Here is a 12,595-nt window from a genome sequence, read left to right as displayed (position 1 = left end):
CAGAGCCAGAGAGCCAGGGGCTGAGGGATCTGCGGGATGCTGGGAATTACTCTGCAAACACTGGAAAAGCCAAGCCTGAGACTTTGGGGGAATGGGGGGGAAAGAGCAGGATGGCTCTGAAAGGGTCAGGAAATGGGATTTAACGAGAGCAGAGCACAAACCACCACCTGGGCAAAGGCAAAAGACCCCAAACACAACATCATCTCATTTCCCTGTGGGAAATGAACTCAAAGGGGGTTGTCCAAGGCTTTACAGACAGCACTCAAAGGCAGCCTAGGAAAAGCAGTGGGATTTGAAGAGCACACACTGTGAGACAAGCTGGAGAGACCCCTCCTAGGGTAAACAAAAACCCAAGCCAGAGCTGGAGCTATGTAGGAAGTTTGGGGGCTCTCTGGTGAGCGAGCATCTGGTGAACACAAGCCGTGGCTGGAGGCTGACAAGCAGCAGCACAACCCCTACTTCTTCCCACGCCCACCTCCCCACATCTGTCCGGAGGGGCCCAGCCTGCCGTCAAGGAACAAGGGGAAGCAGAGCCTGGAGAAAACACAGCACCCACCGGGACTGAGCAGTTCTCTTTTTTCCCCTGTGCAAAAAGAACAGAGCATTTATTCCTGCGCTCCCTTACATGTCAAGATACATGTCCAGCGATCCAGACACCAAGCTGGCATTCCAAGCAACAATATATTTCATATAACTGAGCTTTGTTTTGTTTTCAGGGTTGTTGGGTTTGGGTTTTTTTTAACCACTTTATAAAGCCATACAATGAACCGCGAAGAATCCAACATCTGTACAACGAGAAGACAACAGCGGAGTCACATTCACACACGGACGCGGTGCAAACCCAAGTCATCCTTACAGGCTCCACCACATTATGGGCCAAACAAAACAAGATACAAAATAGAACAGGGGTGGGGGTGTGGGGGGGTTGGGGTTTGTTGTTTGAGGGCTTTTGTCTATATAAATACACAGAAATGGGCAAGGCTAAAAGTTCGAAACCGTTCATTAACACTGATTAGCAAATAAATCCCTAACAACATTCCCGAAGTAACAAAGACAACAACGACGACAACAAACCCCACACGTAACACAGGTGGGTTGCTTCCTTTTCTTCTTCTTTTTTTTTTCCTCCTTTTTAAGGAAAAGAAAAAAAAAAAACACAAACTTTTTTTTTTTTTTTTAAAAGAGTTAACCCCAAACCAACCTCGCAATTTGCAAAACAAACGAACGGAATGAAACAAGCCCCTGCGGGCTCCTTTGCTGTCTGATCCTCCTGCCTGCTCCAACGGGAAGGGTTGCCTTTTGTTGCTGCTGCTGTCTGGGGTTTTTGGGGCCAACTGGTTCCTTTACCCGCCCAACCTGCTGGGTGGGGATTGACTCCGCGCTTCGGTACAGGCGGTTGAACACACTGGAAAAATCGATGCCCCGAGGCTGAGTTGGGTTTTCCTCCCTACCTGGTTTGTTTTCCATGTGTGGTTTGACCAGGGGGCAGCCAGCAAACGTTGGCGTCCAGAGCAACCCCAAACTTTGCTCAGTTTACCTGCTTAAAGCCATGAGCCTCCCCATCTCCACTGGCACGCACTGCAGCAGCAGGGAATCAACAACCCCTCGGGGAACATTTCCCAACAGACAGCAACACAGAATCACAGAATGGAGCAAAGCTGCAGGTGGGTAGGTTCTGACTGGACGTGAAGGGGAAGTTCTTCACCATGAGAGTAGTGAGAGCCTGGAGTGGGTTGCCCAGGGAGGTGGTTGAGGCCCCATCCCTGGAGGTGTTTAAGGCCAGGCTGGATGGGGCTCTGGGCAGCCTGCTCTAGGGTAGGGTGTCCCTGCTCATGGCAGGGAGGTTAGGACTGGCTGATCCTTGTGGCCCCTTCCAACCCTGACTGTGTGATTCTATGATTCTATAATCAAACCAGGTTGGAAGAGATCTCCAAGATGCATCCAGTCCAACCTATCACCCTGTCCAATCAACGACATCGACAGCAAGGGGAGGACAGGGGCAGGGAGGAGAAAGGGATTCTGTGAAAAACAAACTGACCCAAAAAGGGCACAAACAATAAATTTACACACACACATACACACAACATTTATATATATATATATATATGTATATATGTGGGGGGAAAGTGCGTTCTTAAGGATATCTTTGGCAAGAATATATGCAATTCTTTGTGCAGGAAGGAGGGATGTGTTTGTGTGTGTGTGAGAGAGAGAGAGAGCGAGAGATACCATCCAGCTGCTGACAACGGCAGTGTGATTACAACAAAACATATGCTGGGCTTAACTCAGGCCAAGCTCAGATCTCAAATACCATGACTGCATTTAAAAACCAAGGAAAGGAAAAAAAGGGAAGGGGGGCGGGGGAGAGGAAATAAAGTCTTTTCCATCACTTTCATAAGGAAAAAAAATCCACGCTAGGTCCCCACCAAGCCCGAGACCTGGGTGACTCCGAACGCCAGCCAGCTGTCTCTCCTGGGGACCCGAAAGGTAGTTACTCCTTAAAATGACACTTTGAAAGGGAGACAAAAGGGGGAGGGGGAAAAGTGCCTTTAGAGGGAGCTGACAAACACCAGGCTACACCATCGCAAAGTCGTTAGCTGTGTGTTAAAAATACTTCCATAAACGTCGGGTTAGTGTTTGAGATTTCGATACGGTCTAAATCTTCAGCTAGTAGGTTAGTGGGGAAGCCGTGAGTGGCTCAGGCGTGATGCTATCGGCAGGTGTCTGCTGGGGTCAGCCTCTACCCAGCGTCTCTGGGGGTGCTTAGAGCTGCTTCGTTTGTGCGGGGAGGGGAAAAAAAATAACCCAGAGGATAGGGAGGTTCAAGCACCAGTTTCTGAGGCAGCAGATTAAAATAAAATTACATTATTATCATCATCATCATCTCTTTTCTTAGCAGTGAGAAAACCAAGTTTGAAAAATAGAGGCTTTCAAAAAATATATCTTTATATCATCTATAAACACAGTGTTTGCTCTAACCGGTGACGGGCAAGGTGAGGCGACTGCGGGTGAGACCAGCGCTCAGCTCGCTCCGGTTCCGCAGAAGGAGGGAAATCACTTGGAAAAACGTCAACAATGAAAAGGTCTCCACAGCCATGCAGCTGGGGAACCGGGGAGGTGGAAAAGTTCAACCCCCTCCCCGGCCCGTCCCCTATCCTGCCTCCGTCTCTCTATCGACTCCTCGCTACGCATCCTTACGCGCTCGCTCCAGTACATCCAGCTGTGCCATCCCGCTCCGGCCGCCCACGCCGCTCGCTCCCCCACGCACACACACACACACGCACACGCAGGCACAGGCACATGCACACTGCTCACATGCACACTGCCCCGACACTGGGCGGGGGGGGGGGGGGGGGTCCCCACACCACTACCCCCATCAGCATTTTCCCTCATTCTAGATTTTAACGTGCAGGTTATTTCCCCGGGGCAGAGGAAAGGGGGGCAAAATATAACGGGGGAGTCATGATGCACACCAAGCAATATGGCAAAAATAAATACTTTCAGAGGGCAAATTTAACTTGTTTTTTCCTCCTTAAAACTTCATCATCTTGCAGTATTTCATCAGTATAGTCTGCATATATACGGTAGCTATCAAGGCCCAGGGCAGCCCAAGGAAGACAAGCTCTCCAGCGCTGGCAGCTGCAGTGCTGTCTCTCTAATTCTTGCCTCAAATACCTATCTGGGCCACTGTGCACTGAAAACTTCTCCCAGAAAGCTCAAGGCAGGAGGAGTATTTGCAGCAGAGAGCTGAGCAACGGACAGTCACCACTCGGGCCAGACCACTCTCCCTGCCCCAAACCTACACGTGTGACTCTCTGCCCCCTCCCTGGCACGGTGAGGCTGGTACCTCTTGCCTGCTGCCTCTCCAAACACGATTCGCCCCTGCAGCAGCATGGGGGCACTTTGCCTCTCTCGCCCCCCTCAGCTGGCCCTCCAAAGCTGTCAGCACCAAAGCCACTTTAAAACTACAGCACATCTTGAGGGCACAAGCCCCCAGGCAGCCAGTTTTGAGCATCTGCCTAGCAGAGGGCGGCTCTCAGAGGACTTGCTACCTGCCCACCGTGCCAGACCTACCCAGCAACTGCAGGTCCTCTCCTTTCTAATCATCTGTTTGAAATTAGCTGACTACGTTGGGTTTTTTGGTTTGTTTTTTTTTTAACGTGGCCTCCAAAACAGGGGAGAAAAAAAAGCTCCTGAGTTACTTGTAGTCATTTGCCTTTCGTGCAACTCGAACGTCCATGCAATTTAAGAACCGCTTAGGCGACTCCGAAGAGGGCGATCAGGATAGCCACGGCGCTGCCACGCTGCACACAGGACCCACCTGTGCCAGCAGCTGCTATTATTATCATTAGTACAGTTATTATTATTATTAATACAATGCTTTTCTTGCCTTTCTGTTGGGTTTGGGGTGGGTTTTTTCCAGGTGTGTGTATAAGAGAGTGTGTGACAGGGCACCGGAGAAAACTACCCGAAGAGGATTAGTGATGGGAGAGAAAATGGGAAGATGGAGAGGAGATAGCTTTCTGCATCCTCCAAGGAGGTTGCCAGGGAGCATCTGCTTTCCCCAGGTATGGGGCAATAGGGCCTCCCACACACCTCCTCACATGCTGGGGTGCAGAAGCACCTCTGGGGGAGACAGGCAAATGTCATGGGCTGCCCCCCCGCCCCGTCTCCAGGTGGACTCACAGCTGCTCACCTGTGACCGGCGCTGGGCTCTGGGTCAGCAATGCAGGTCTGCCCATAGCTGAGCTCTCCGGGGACGGGAGGGTTCAGAACAAGGCCCTCCACGACCCCAGCAAGTTGCCAGGAGAACAGAACAGCAGGTTTCAGGAGAAGTGCAAGGGCTAGTGAGGACCCTACTCTGCAGCCAGACCAGGGAAGATTTCTGCGAGCATCCACTGCAGTGTCCCACAGCCCCAGCCCACACGGTGAGCTCCTGCGGTCCTTTCGAACACACAGCTGACTTTTGCTGATGCAGCTGCTAGGACAGAGCTTCTTCATGAGTTTTGCCAGCTGTGTCTTATCCCGACAGATGAAAAACACCAGCGATGGTCCTGCAGTCAGTCCCAAGTGGATGTCATCTCCTGGGACCGTGATGCTGACAGCTGGGGATGCACCTCTCACTGCCACCTTCATTTGGTCACCTTCCCTGCTATGGAACGTGCAGTCCAGTCTGGCATGACTTTGTGGCTCTCTTACGTAGGTGCAGGGCTTTGGTTCCTCTATGTGTGTGTTTGGCTTGTGTCGAGTTTTTAGGGGTTTCATTAGGGTTTGCTTGTAGTTTGCTGTTTTCCTCCAAAATTCCAACCCTTCTCCCCCTGCCCCCCCCCCCCCCCAAAATTCACTTCCCTCTCCCACAATGCACTTCCTCACACTCCTTCTCGGATCTGCTCCAAGTCCTTCTCCACGATTCCAGAATCACCCGCAAATGCCAGCTCATCTTTTCTGGCCAGATCCAAGCATGACCCTGGAGACAAAGTTGACAATGGCTGCAGCTGGCTGGTCTGGGTCCAGCTCCGCAAAGAGGTGGCAGACGTTGTCTGTGGTGCTCCCTTGCTTCCTGGCCACAAAGCCGAAGAGCCTGGGAGGGGAGAAGGCGAGAGGCTTAGCAAGGTCTGCCAGCATTGCTCACCCAAGGAACAATACCACCTTCTTCCAGCATGGGCTTGTCCACCATCCCCTTTTCAATATCCACCTTGCACAAGAGAGAGATCTCAAACCAGCCTGCATAAAGACTCATCCACTCTTGCCTCTGCTGCAGTTTCCTTAGCGGCCAGAGCTGCATTTCCATCCCCTCTTGGCCAAGCCCCCTTTGCTCTGACCATCCCTGCCACTCTCCCTCACACAGTCCCCAAGAAAGGACCTTCCAGATGATCAGTGAGTCGTGGTCTGGGTGATAACTCCATTGGGGTAAACCCTGTATGAGAGGAAGGCCACGTGGGGACATGGGGAGCTGACTGAGGCCAGGCAGCTATTTCTGTCTTTCCCCTGATGAATAAAAAGCTTTTTTTTTTCTTCTTCTTCTTTTTTTGTTTAATTAGAACATGCAAACTCAAGTTATAAATACAGGGGAACAGAATGTGAGACAGGCTCAGGCAGTGGCATTTCCAGCTGAGGAGGGGAAATATCCCAGCAGATGGACATCCTAATAAAGACCCTTTTGCTAACACAATGGCTAAAATTAGTGGGAGTTTGCCCCTGGAAATGGGCTCAGCCAGAGGCTGCTCACTCCTGTGAGTCAGGAGGAAAGGGAAGAGCCAATCAGTGGGTCACAGGCCACCAGCACAATCCCTGGCTCTCCTCCACGAGCTGGCTCCCACTGACTCTGCCAGGAGAGCTTCCAGTGAGGCAAGTTAAGCATGAGCCATGCCTGCTCTGACCAAGAGTTTGCAGCTGAAAGATGTTTTGAGTCCCCAGAACCACAGTTTAACACTTGGGTGAAACATTCCTGTGGCAAGGAGCTGAGCCCATCTCACACATGGCCAAGCAGCTCCCAGCCAATGCTCAAACACAGGCAGGAGCCACCTCCACAACAGCTAACAGGGATCAGCTAGGAAGCACAGAAAACTGCTTACTTGGCTGGGCCGCTTCCATCAGTTTTAGTCCACCTGCAAGGAGAAGAGGAGATGTGAGGGATGGTGCCTCCCATGGCCCACAGACAGACAGGGACACGATGGGGGCACCTGCACCAGCGCTGGAGGGCCAGCCTGGCTCTGCACAGCCTTCACCCTGTGGAAATAAAACTGCTGCACCTCTGCCCCAGCATGAAGTGCTTGGAGACACCAAGAAGTGACCAGGAGAAGCTGATGTTGCCTCACAGTATCTAAAGGGACCTTCCATCCCTGCCCTCCACAGGAACAACGAGGACAGAGCATGCAAAGACTCTGCTCCAAGCAGGCTAGAAGCCTAAGGGAGAGAAAAGGCAAGGGACATGAGCTACCCAAGGCTAAAGCACTCACTTTCGTTCCTGGGGGTCTAGGTCACAGAAGGTGACAGTGTTGAGAGGGTAGTGACGTCGGAAGAACAATCTGAAACACAAAAGCAGGCAACATAAGGGCCAGGGAGCCTCCACCTCTGCCCCCACCACAGCTCAGCCTCACCAGCATACAGAGAAGGAGACACTCCCATGGGTCTAACCTGGGATGCTCCAGGAGTCAAGGACAAAGCCCAACCTTGCCCATGACCAGGTTCATAGAATCACAGAATCAAGCAGGTCAGAAGAGAGCTCCAAGCTCAGCCAGCCCAACCTAGCACCCAGCCCTGCCCAACCAACCAGACCATGGCACTAAGTGCCTCAGCCAGGCTTGGCTTCAACACCTCCAGCCACAGAGACTCCACCACCTCCCTGGGCAGCCCATTCCAATGCCAATCACTCTCTCTGCCAGGAACTTCCTCCTAACATCCAGCCTAGACCTGCCCTGCCACAACTTGAGGCTGTGTCCCCTTGTTCTGCTGCTGCTTGCCTGGGAGAATAGCCCAACCCCACCTGGCTACAGCCTCCCTAGGGACATCCTCCATCAACATGCTCCCCACTGGCCCACTCAGGGATGTGGCTATGGGAGCTCTTACTTCCTCTGGTTGTCAGTTAAGGTGATGCCTTGTGCAGAGACTTTGAAGTGGACAATGGTGGCAGTGGGCGTGGGGTCAGCCACCAGTGTCTCAGTGACAGCCTTCGCAATGGCTTGTGGGCCTGTCAGTGACTCCATCTCCACTGAATTGATGAAGAGGACGTTGCAGGCTGGAAAGGTAGACAGAAAGCATGGAGTCAGACACTGTTCCAAGTCACATTCACCCCGTGACAGCCCCTCTCTACTCACCTGCACCCTGTTTGAGGAGGTCTGTGGCCGAGTTGGTGGGAGATGCAGCATCTTTCTTTTCCTCCATGGGATCTAGAAGACATCAAAAGGTTACTTGCTGCTGCCAGCTTGGAAACCTACCCCATCCTTGCAGGCTGTTACAGCAGATGCAGTCCCTTCTGGCCCTGGCTCTTACCTCGGTCAGGAATGACCAGCTTGCAGGGCAGGGCCAAGGGCATGATGGAGTGCTGGTACACCAGGGCTGAGAGACATCCTGGGAAGAGAGAGGAAACAGTGAGTGCAGGGCTGGGTACATGGTTTTTCCCAGTGCTAGGTCATAGTTGCCCTGGTTGGATAGGAATAGGCTTTTTGGTAAGTTTCTTCTGCCACATGGCAATTCCTCTTGATGGAATCACCATGCCAGGGCCACCTTAGGAAAGCCTAATGAGGCAGAGGTACTCATGCAGTGCCTTGGAGCACATTAGCCATAGGATAAATGGAACATGGGAAGCCCCTGCCCTCCACCCTGCCCAGCAGCATCACTTGTCCTACAAGTGTCCTACAAGCACATACCTGTGCATATAGGCACACCTGTGTGCAGTCTTGAGTGTTCATGACCCCAGAGACTCCAGATGCCCACAGGACTCAGTGATGCAGGGACACAAAGCAGTAACAGGTGGGGACTCTCCCAGACACCCAGCAGCTCTCTTCTTACAGTCCCACAAAGGCAAGCATCTCTCAGCCCAACCCTGCACATGAGCAGTACACTGGAGGCACTCACCAAAATGGGGCTCATTTGGGCATCCTTTTAGTTTCACACCCCGTGGGCTGGTCTCGATGAGGAAGTGCCTCACCAGCTCGTTGGTGATGTCTCCTGGGAAGAGACAAGATGTTCTCACATCAGAACCACCTCTTCCTAACTGCTCTGCAGTCCCGAGGGGAAACCAGTGCTCCAGTTTGAGTGAGGGGTCCCTGCTACATTCCTGCACATACTACTCGAATCAGGTCCTTTGAACAGGGTCAACCCCAAGCCACACTCCCCAGTACTGTCAGTGGTCTGAGAAGGCTGTGCCCATTTCATTATGCCAAGATGCAGATGCCCCTGAGCAGTCCACAGCTCAGGGCAGAGGGTGTCCAGCGCTTCGCTGTGCCCCAGGAGGGAAGGACTGGAAGGGTGGGACCCTGCCACATCAGCACATACCCAAGGGCATGCACTCAGCAGAGCCAGCTGCCTGCACGCCCTGGCCAAATGATGGAAAGCATCTGGGCGTGGGATGCAGAAGGGCTCACAATACCTTTCTTGTTCTGCTGCACAACCGTGGGAGGCGGAGAAGCTACTTTCATGGCAAGGCCATAGGCCCCCCGGAAGGAGTGGCTGTCTCGGATGATGAACGCTCCTGGCTCCCTGTCCTTCAGCAGTGCAATGGCTGCAGGAGAGAACGGCAGACCTCAAAGCCAGCCTGGAGAGAGCCACTGTGCCCTCCACTTGTGCATCAGGATGGAGCACCTTGGTTCAGACTCACAGTCAGGCATCACAGTGTTACCATTCTCTTTGCACATTTGGAAGGGGGTCCTGACTGGATCTGTGGCCAGGATGGGGCTCAGCTCCCTCCCACCTCCATTGCCCTTGCATGGGTATCACAGAGCATGCTTTGCCACCCAGCCCAGTTTTGTGCAAACAAGCACTGGAGAACAGGCAAGGACAGAAACCAAAATGCTGGGATCCTGCACCTGAAGGCATCTTGACCTCTCTCTTCTTGTTTTAGTTATGTTTCCAAGACCTCTCTGAGCCCTCTGGGTGATCTGGATGCCTTGCATCTCAAGCTGCACGCCAGGAGGACTGGTGTTCCTCCACCACGGAAGAGGTTTGGGGAGAGCACGTCACGGAAGCCAGCAGATGACCTGGGCTTCAATCCCCCTCTGCAACAGCCTGAGCATCCACAATTCACCTTCACTTCTAACCCAGCCCACACAGGTAATCCTTGACAATCCCTGTGATTCCAGATATCCCCCAACTCCTGACCACAGCTCATTTGGCTGCATCCTTCACCCTGTGCCATCTACCCACCCTGCTCCCTGGAGATGTCCGGTTTATACCAGTACTTGGAAGTGTCCTGGACAAACTTGACATTGGCACGAGTCTCAGGGCTGATGTCTACAAGGAAAGGAAAACAAGAGGGAAAGCTGAAAGAGACTGAATTTAAAACTCCCCACGAGTTTTTAGCAAATCTGCCTGAAGTATTAACACCTCCACCTCCTCTCCCCCCAGCACACTGCTTGCACCTCCAGCCAGTCCTGCATCCAGGCAGAACAACCATCACCCGGAGCTTATGGGGCTGCTGGGCATCTAAAGATAAATGCTAGTGCAAGCATGCCTGAAGGGGTGGGAATTGGATGAGCTTCTTTACCACACAGCCAGAGACACACCATGAGCTCACAAACTGAAAAGGAGATGGCTGGTGAAATGGCCAGAATCAGGCAGAAGAGATAAATTCAGAGGGTGGCAGGCAGATGCTCTGGCTTCAGAGGACCTTTACTGCTCTCTAATGTTCAAGATTTGGCCTGTCCACCATCAAAATAAATCCCTCCCCTTATCTTTGCTCCCTGTAGAGGAACTGAACAGGTCATAGAATCAACCAGGTTGGAAGAGACCTCCAAGATCATCCAGCCCAACCTAGCACCCAGCTCTGCCCAACCAACCAGACCATGGCATTAAGTGCCTCAGCCAGGCTTGGCTTCAACACCTCCAGCCACGGTGACTCCACCACCTCCCTGGGCAGCCCATTCCAATGCCAATCACTCTCTCTGACAACAACTTCCTCCTAACATCCAGCCTAGACCTCCCCTGGCACAACTTGAGGCTGTGTCCCCTTGTTCTGTTGCTGGGTGCCTGGCAGAAAAGCCCAACTCCAGCTGGTCAGCCTGGGAAGAAGCAGCAGCCTAAGCCCAACCTTGCCTCAGCCAGTGCCCACCAGTGGCACAGCCCTGTCGGGAGTCAGTCCCCTGGCTGTGAAACAAAGCGACAAGCACTTTGCTTTGGGCAATGCTTCCAACCACCTGCTTTCCAAAACCAAGCCAATAAACAACTCGGAGAGACAGATAGCATCTCTGCTGGAGACGAGTTATCAGCCCTCTGCAGTCTGGCCACCTTCGGAGAGGCAGGGAGCTTGCTCCCCTCCCCAGCCCACTTGCTAATTGTTACAGGATTGAAATGCTTCTGCTGCCCTGCTGGGAAAGGTCCCCAGCCATGGCGAGCTACCCGGCTGGGGCGGGCGCCAGCCTGCCCACAAAGGGGTGCCTGCTGGTAAGCAAAACTGGCCCAGCAGCCGGAGCCACTGCTGTCCCACGGCTTTATTCCCTTGGTCCTATCAGTCCAATCTTGGCGTCAATGAGGTGTCCCGTAACGGGAGCCAGCAGAGGCGTTCCAGGCACGGCGGCACTCGGGCACAGCAAACCATCGGAAACAAGGAGGCAGAGCCGCGGCAGGGGCTTGGCAGGGTAAAGCCGGATGGGAACAGGGTTGGGAGGTCAGCGCATCCCCACGGCAGAGGAAAGCCAGCTCCGGGTGCTTTGATCTCCCCGCACACAGCTCTGGGTGCTGTTTACCACAGCGGCTCTGGGTCGGTGCTGTTCCTGTTTGGATTTGCCAGCAAGTGCAGGAAACGGCCCCAGTGGCGGCGGTGCGGCCGCTTTGCAGATGGGCAGGAGGGGCAAACCAGGACACAGCTCCAAACCCTTCCCCACCACCAACGAGGAGACAGAGGAGAGGCCTGGGCAGGGTGGGGGGATGCGGGGACCTCTGAAGACATCCCTTACCTGGCATGGAGAACTTAGAGAAGTCCGGCAGAGTGTGGGAGAAGGCGACAGCTGCCCCGCTGCTGGGGCTGGAGAGGGGCGAGGACGCCTTACCGTTGACGGTGGCGTAGTTGGGGAGGCTGTTGGAGCGGTCCCCGGCCGACATCCGCCGCTTCTCGGGCAGCATGGGCTGCGGCGTGGGGCTGCCCTGGCAGTAGGCAGCCGAGTCCGGGGAGGAGGAGTGCGGCGTGCTGGTGCCGGGGTAGTAAGCCGGCGAGACCGGGAAGGACGGCGTGGAGGGAGGCTGGTAGCCAGAGGAGCTGCTCTGCCGAGACACCGTCGGGCGCCTCTCCTCTGGGCTGGAGTAGCCATACAGGGGGCTGCCAGGCGGGAGGGCCGCTGCAGCTTGATGCCTGGCCAGGCTGGGGCTCCCTGGTGGGGCCACCAGGTTGCTGTGGACTGCCACGGCATGTCTGCCCAGCCCAGGGCTGCCAGGAGCACTGCTCATACTGGGGCTGACAGCTCTTCGCCCGAAGCCAGGGCTGGGTGGTGTCGGTGTGTTGGTAGCCACTGTCCGGTGCAGGGTGCGGGGGCTCCCCGGTAGGACCTGGGCCCCCACACTGACGTGAGGCTGTGGCCGCGCTTGAGCGTCTGGCTGGAGGGCAGCTCGGCCATCTGGGTAGTCAGGGCTGGTGTATGCTGAGCCCGGGACTCCACCTTGGACCATTGCAAAAGAGGATGGGGACGAGTTTTGATAGCTGCTATGAGCAGAGGGCATCTGCGAGTTGACAGGCGACCGGTACGCAAGCTCGGAGGAGGCGTGTGGAGGCGTCACCGTGCCGTGGGCGCTGCCCTCCGACGGGTAGCTGCGGAGGGAGGCCCTGAGGAGATATGAAGATAAAGAGGATTCAGCTCCACCTCTTCTTTCTGCTGCTGGCCGGCACCCTGCTGTGAGTGGTGCACAGGGAAACTGAGGCACAGCTGCTCGACTGCTCGAGGCAACG

General features: G+C 54.2%; 1 protein-coding gene across 7 annotated transcripts in view; it reads right to left on the bottom strand.

Annotated features, from left to right (window-relative positions):
* Positions 1-569: 569 nt before the first annotated feature.
* Positions 570-12,595, bottom strand: part of TNS1 (tensin 1) — a 62,563-nt gene continuing 50,537 nt past the window's right edge. For all 7 annotated transcript variants that reach the window (XM_064165517.1, XM_064165493.1, XM_064165506.1 and 4 more), the window contains 10 exons: positions 11,613-12,472; positions 9,865-9,951; positions 9,092-9,223; positions 8,578-8,670; positions 7,993-8,070; positions 7,818-7,889; positions 7,570-7,738; positions 6,960-7,028; positions 6,576-6,608; positions 570-5,581 (listed from right to left, as the gene is read on the bottom strand). In XM_064165517.1, the coding sequence (XP_064021587.1) occupies positions 5,437-5,581; positions 6,576-6,608; positions 6,960-7,028; positions 7,570-7,738; positions 7,818-7,889; positions 7,993-8,070; positions 8,578-8,670; positions 9,092-9,223; positions 9,865-9,951; positions 11,613-12,472 (1,738 nt within the window). In that variant the 3' untranslated portion in view covers positions 570-5,436. The remainder of the gene's footprint in view (positions 5,582-6,575; positions 6,609-6,959; positions 7,029-7,569; positions 7,739-7,817; positions 7,890-7,992; positions 8,071-8,577; positions 8,671-9,091; positions 9,224-9,864; positions 9,952-11,612; positions 12,473-12,595) is intronic.

The sequence above is a fragment of the Pogoniulus pusillus genome, chromosome 2, assembly GCF_015220805.1.
Source record: "Pogoniulus pusillus isolate bPogPus1 chromosome 2, bPogPus1.pri, whole genome shotgun sequence".
NCBI classification, from domain to species: domain Eukaryota; kingdom Metazoa; phylum Chordata; class Aves; order Piciformes; family Lybiidae; genus Pogoniulus; species Pogoniulus pusillus.
Note: the sequence above shows the minus strand (reverse complement) of the source record. Positions and strands in the feature narration are given on the sequence as shown.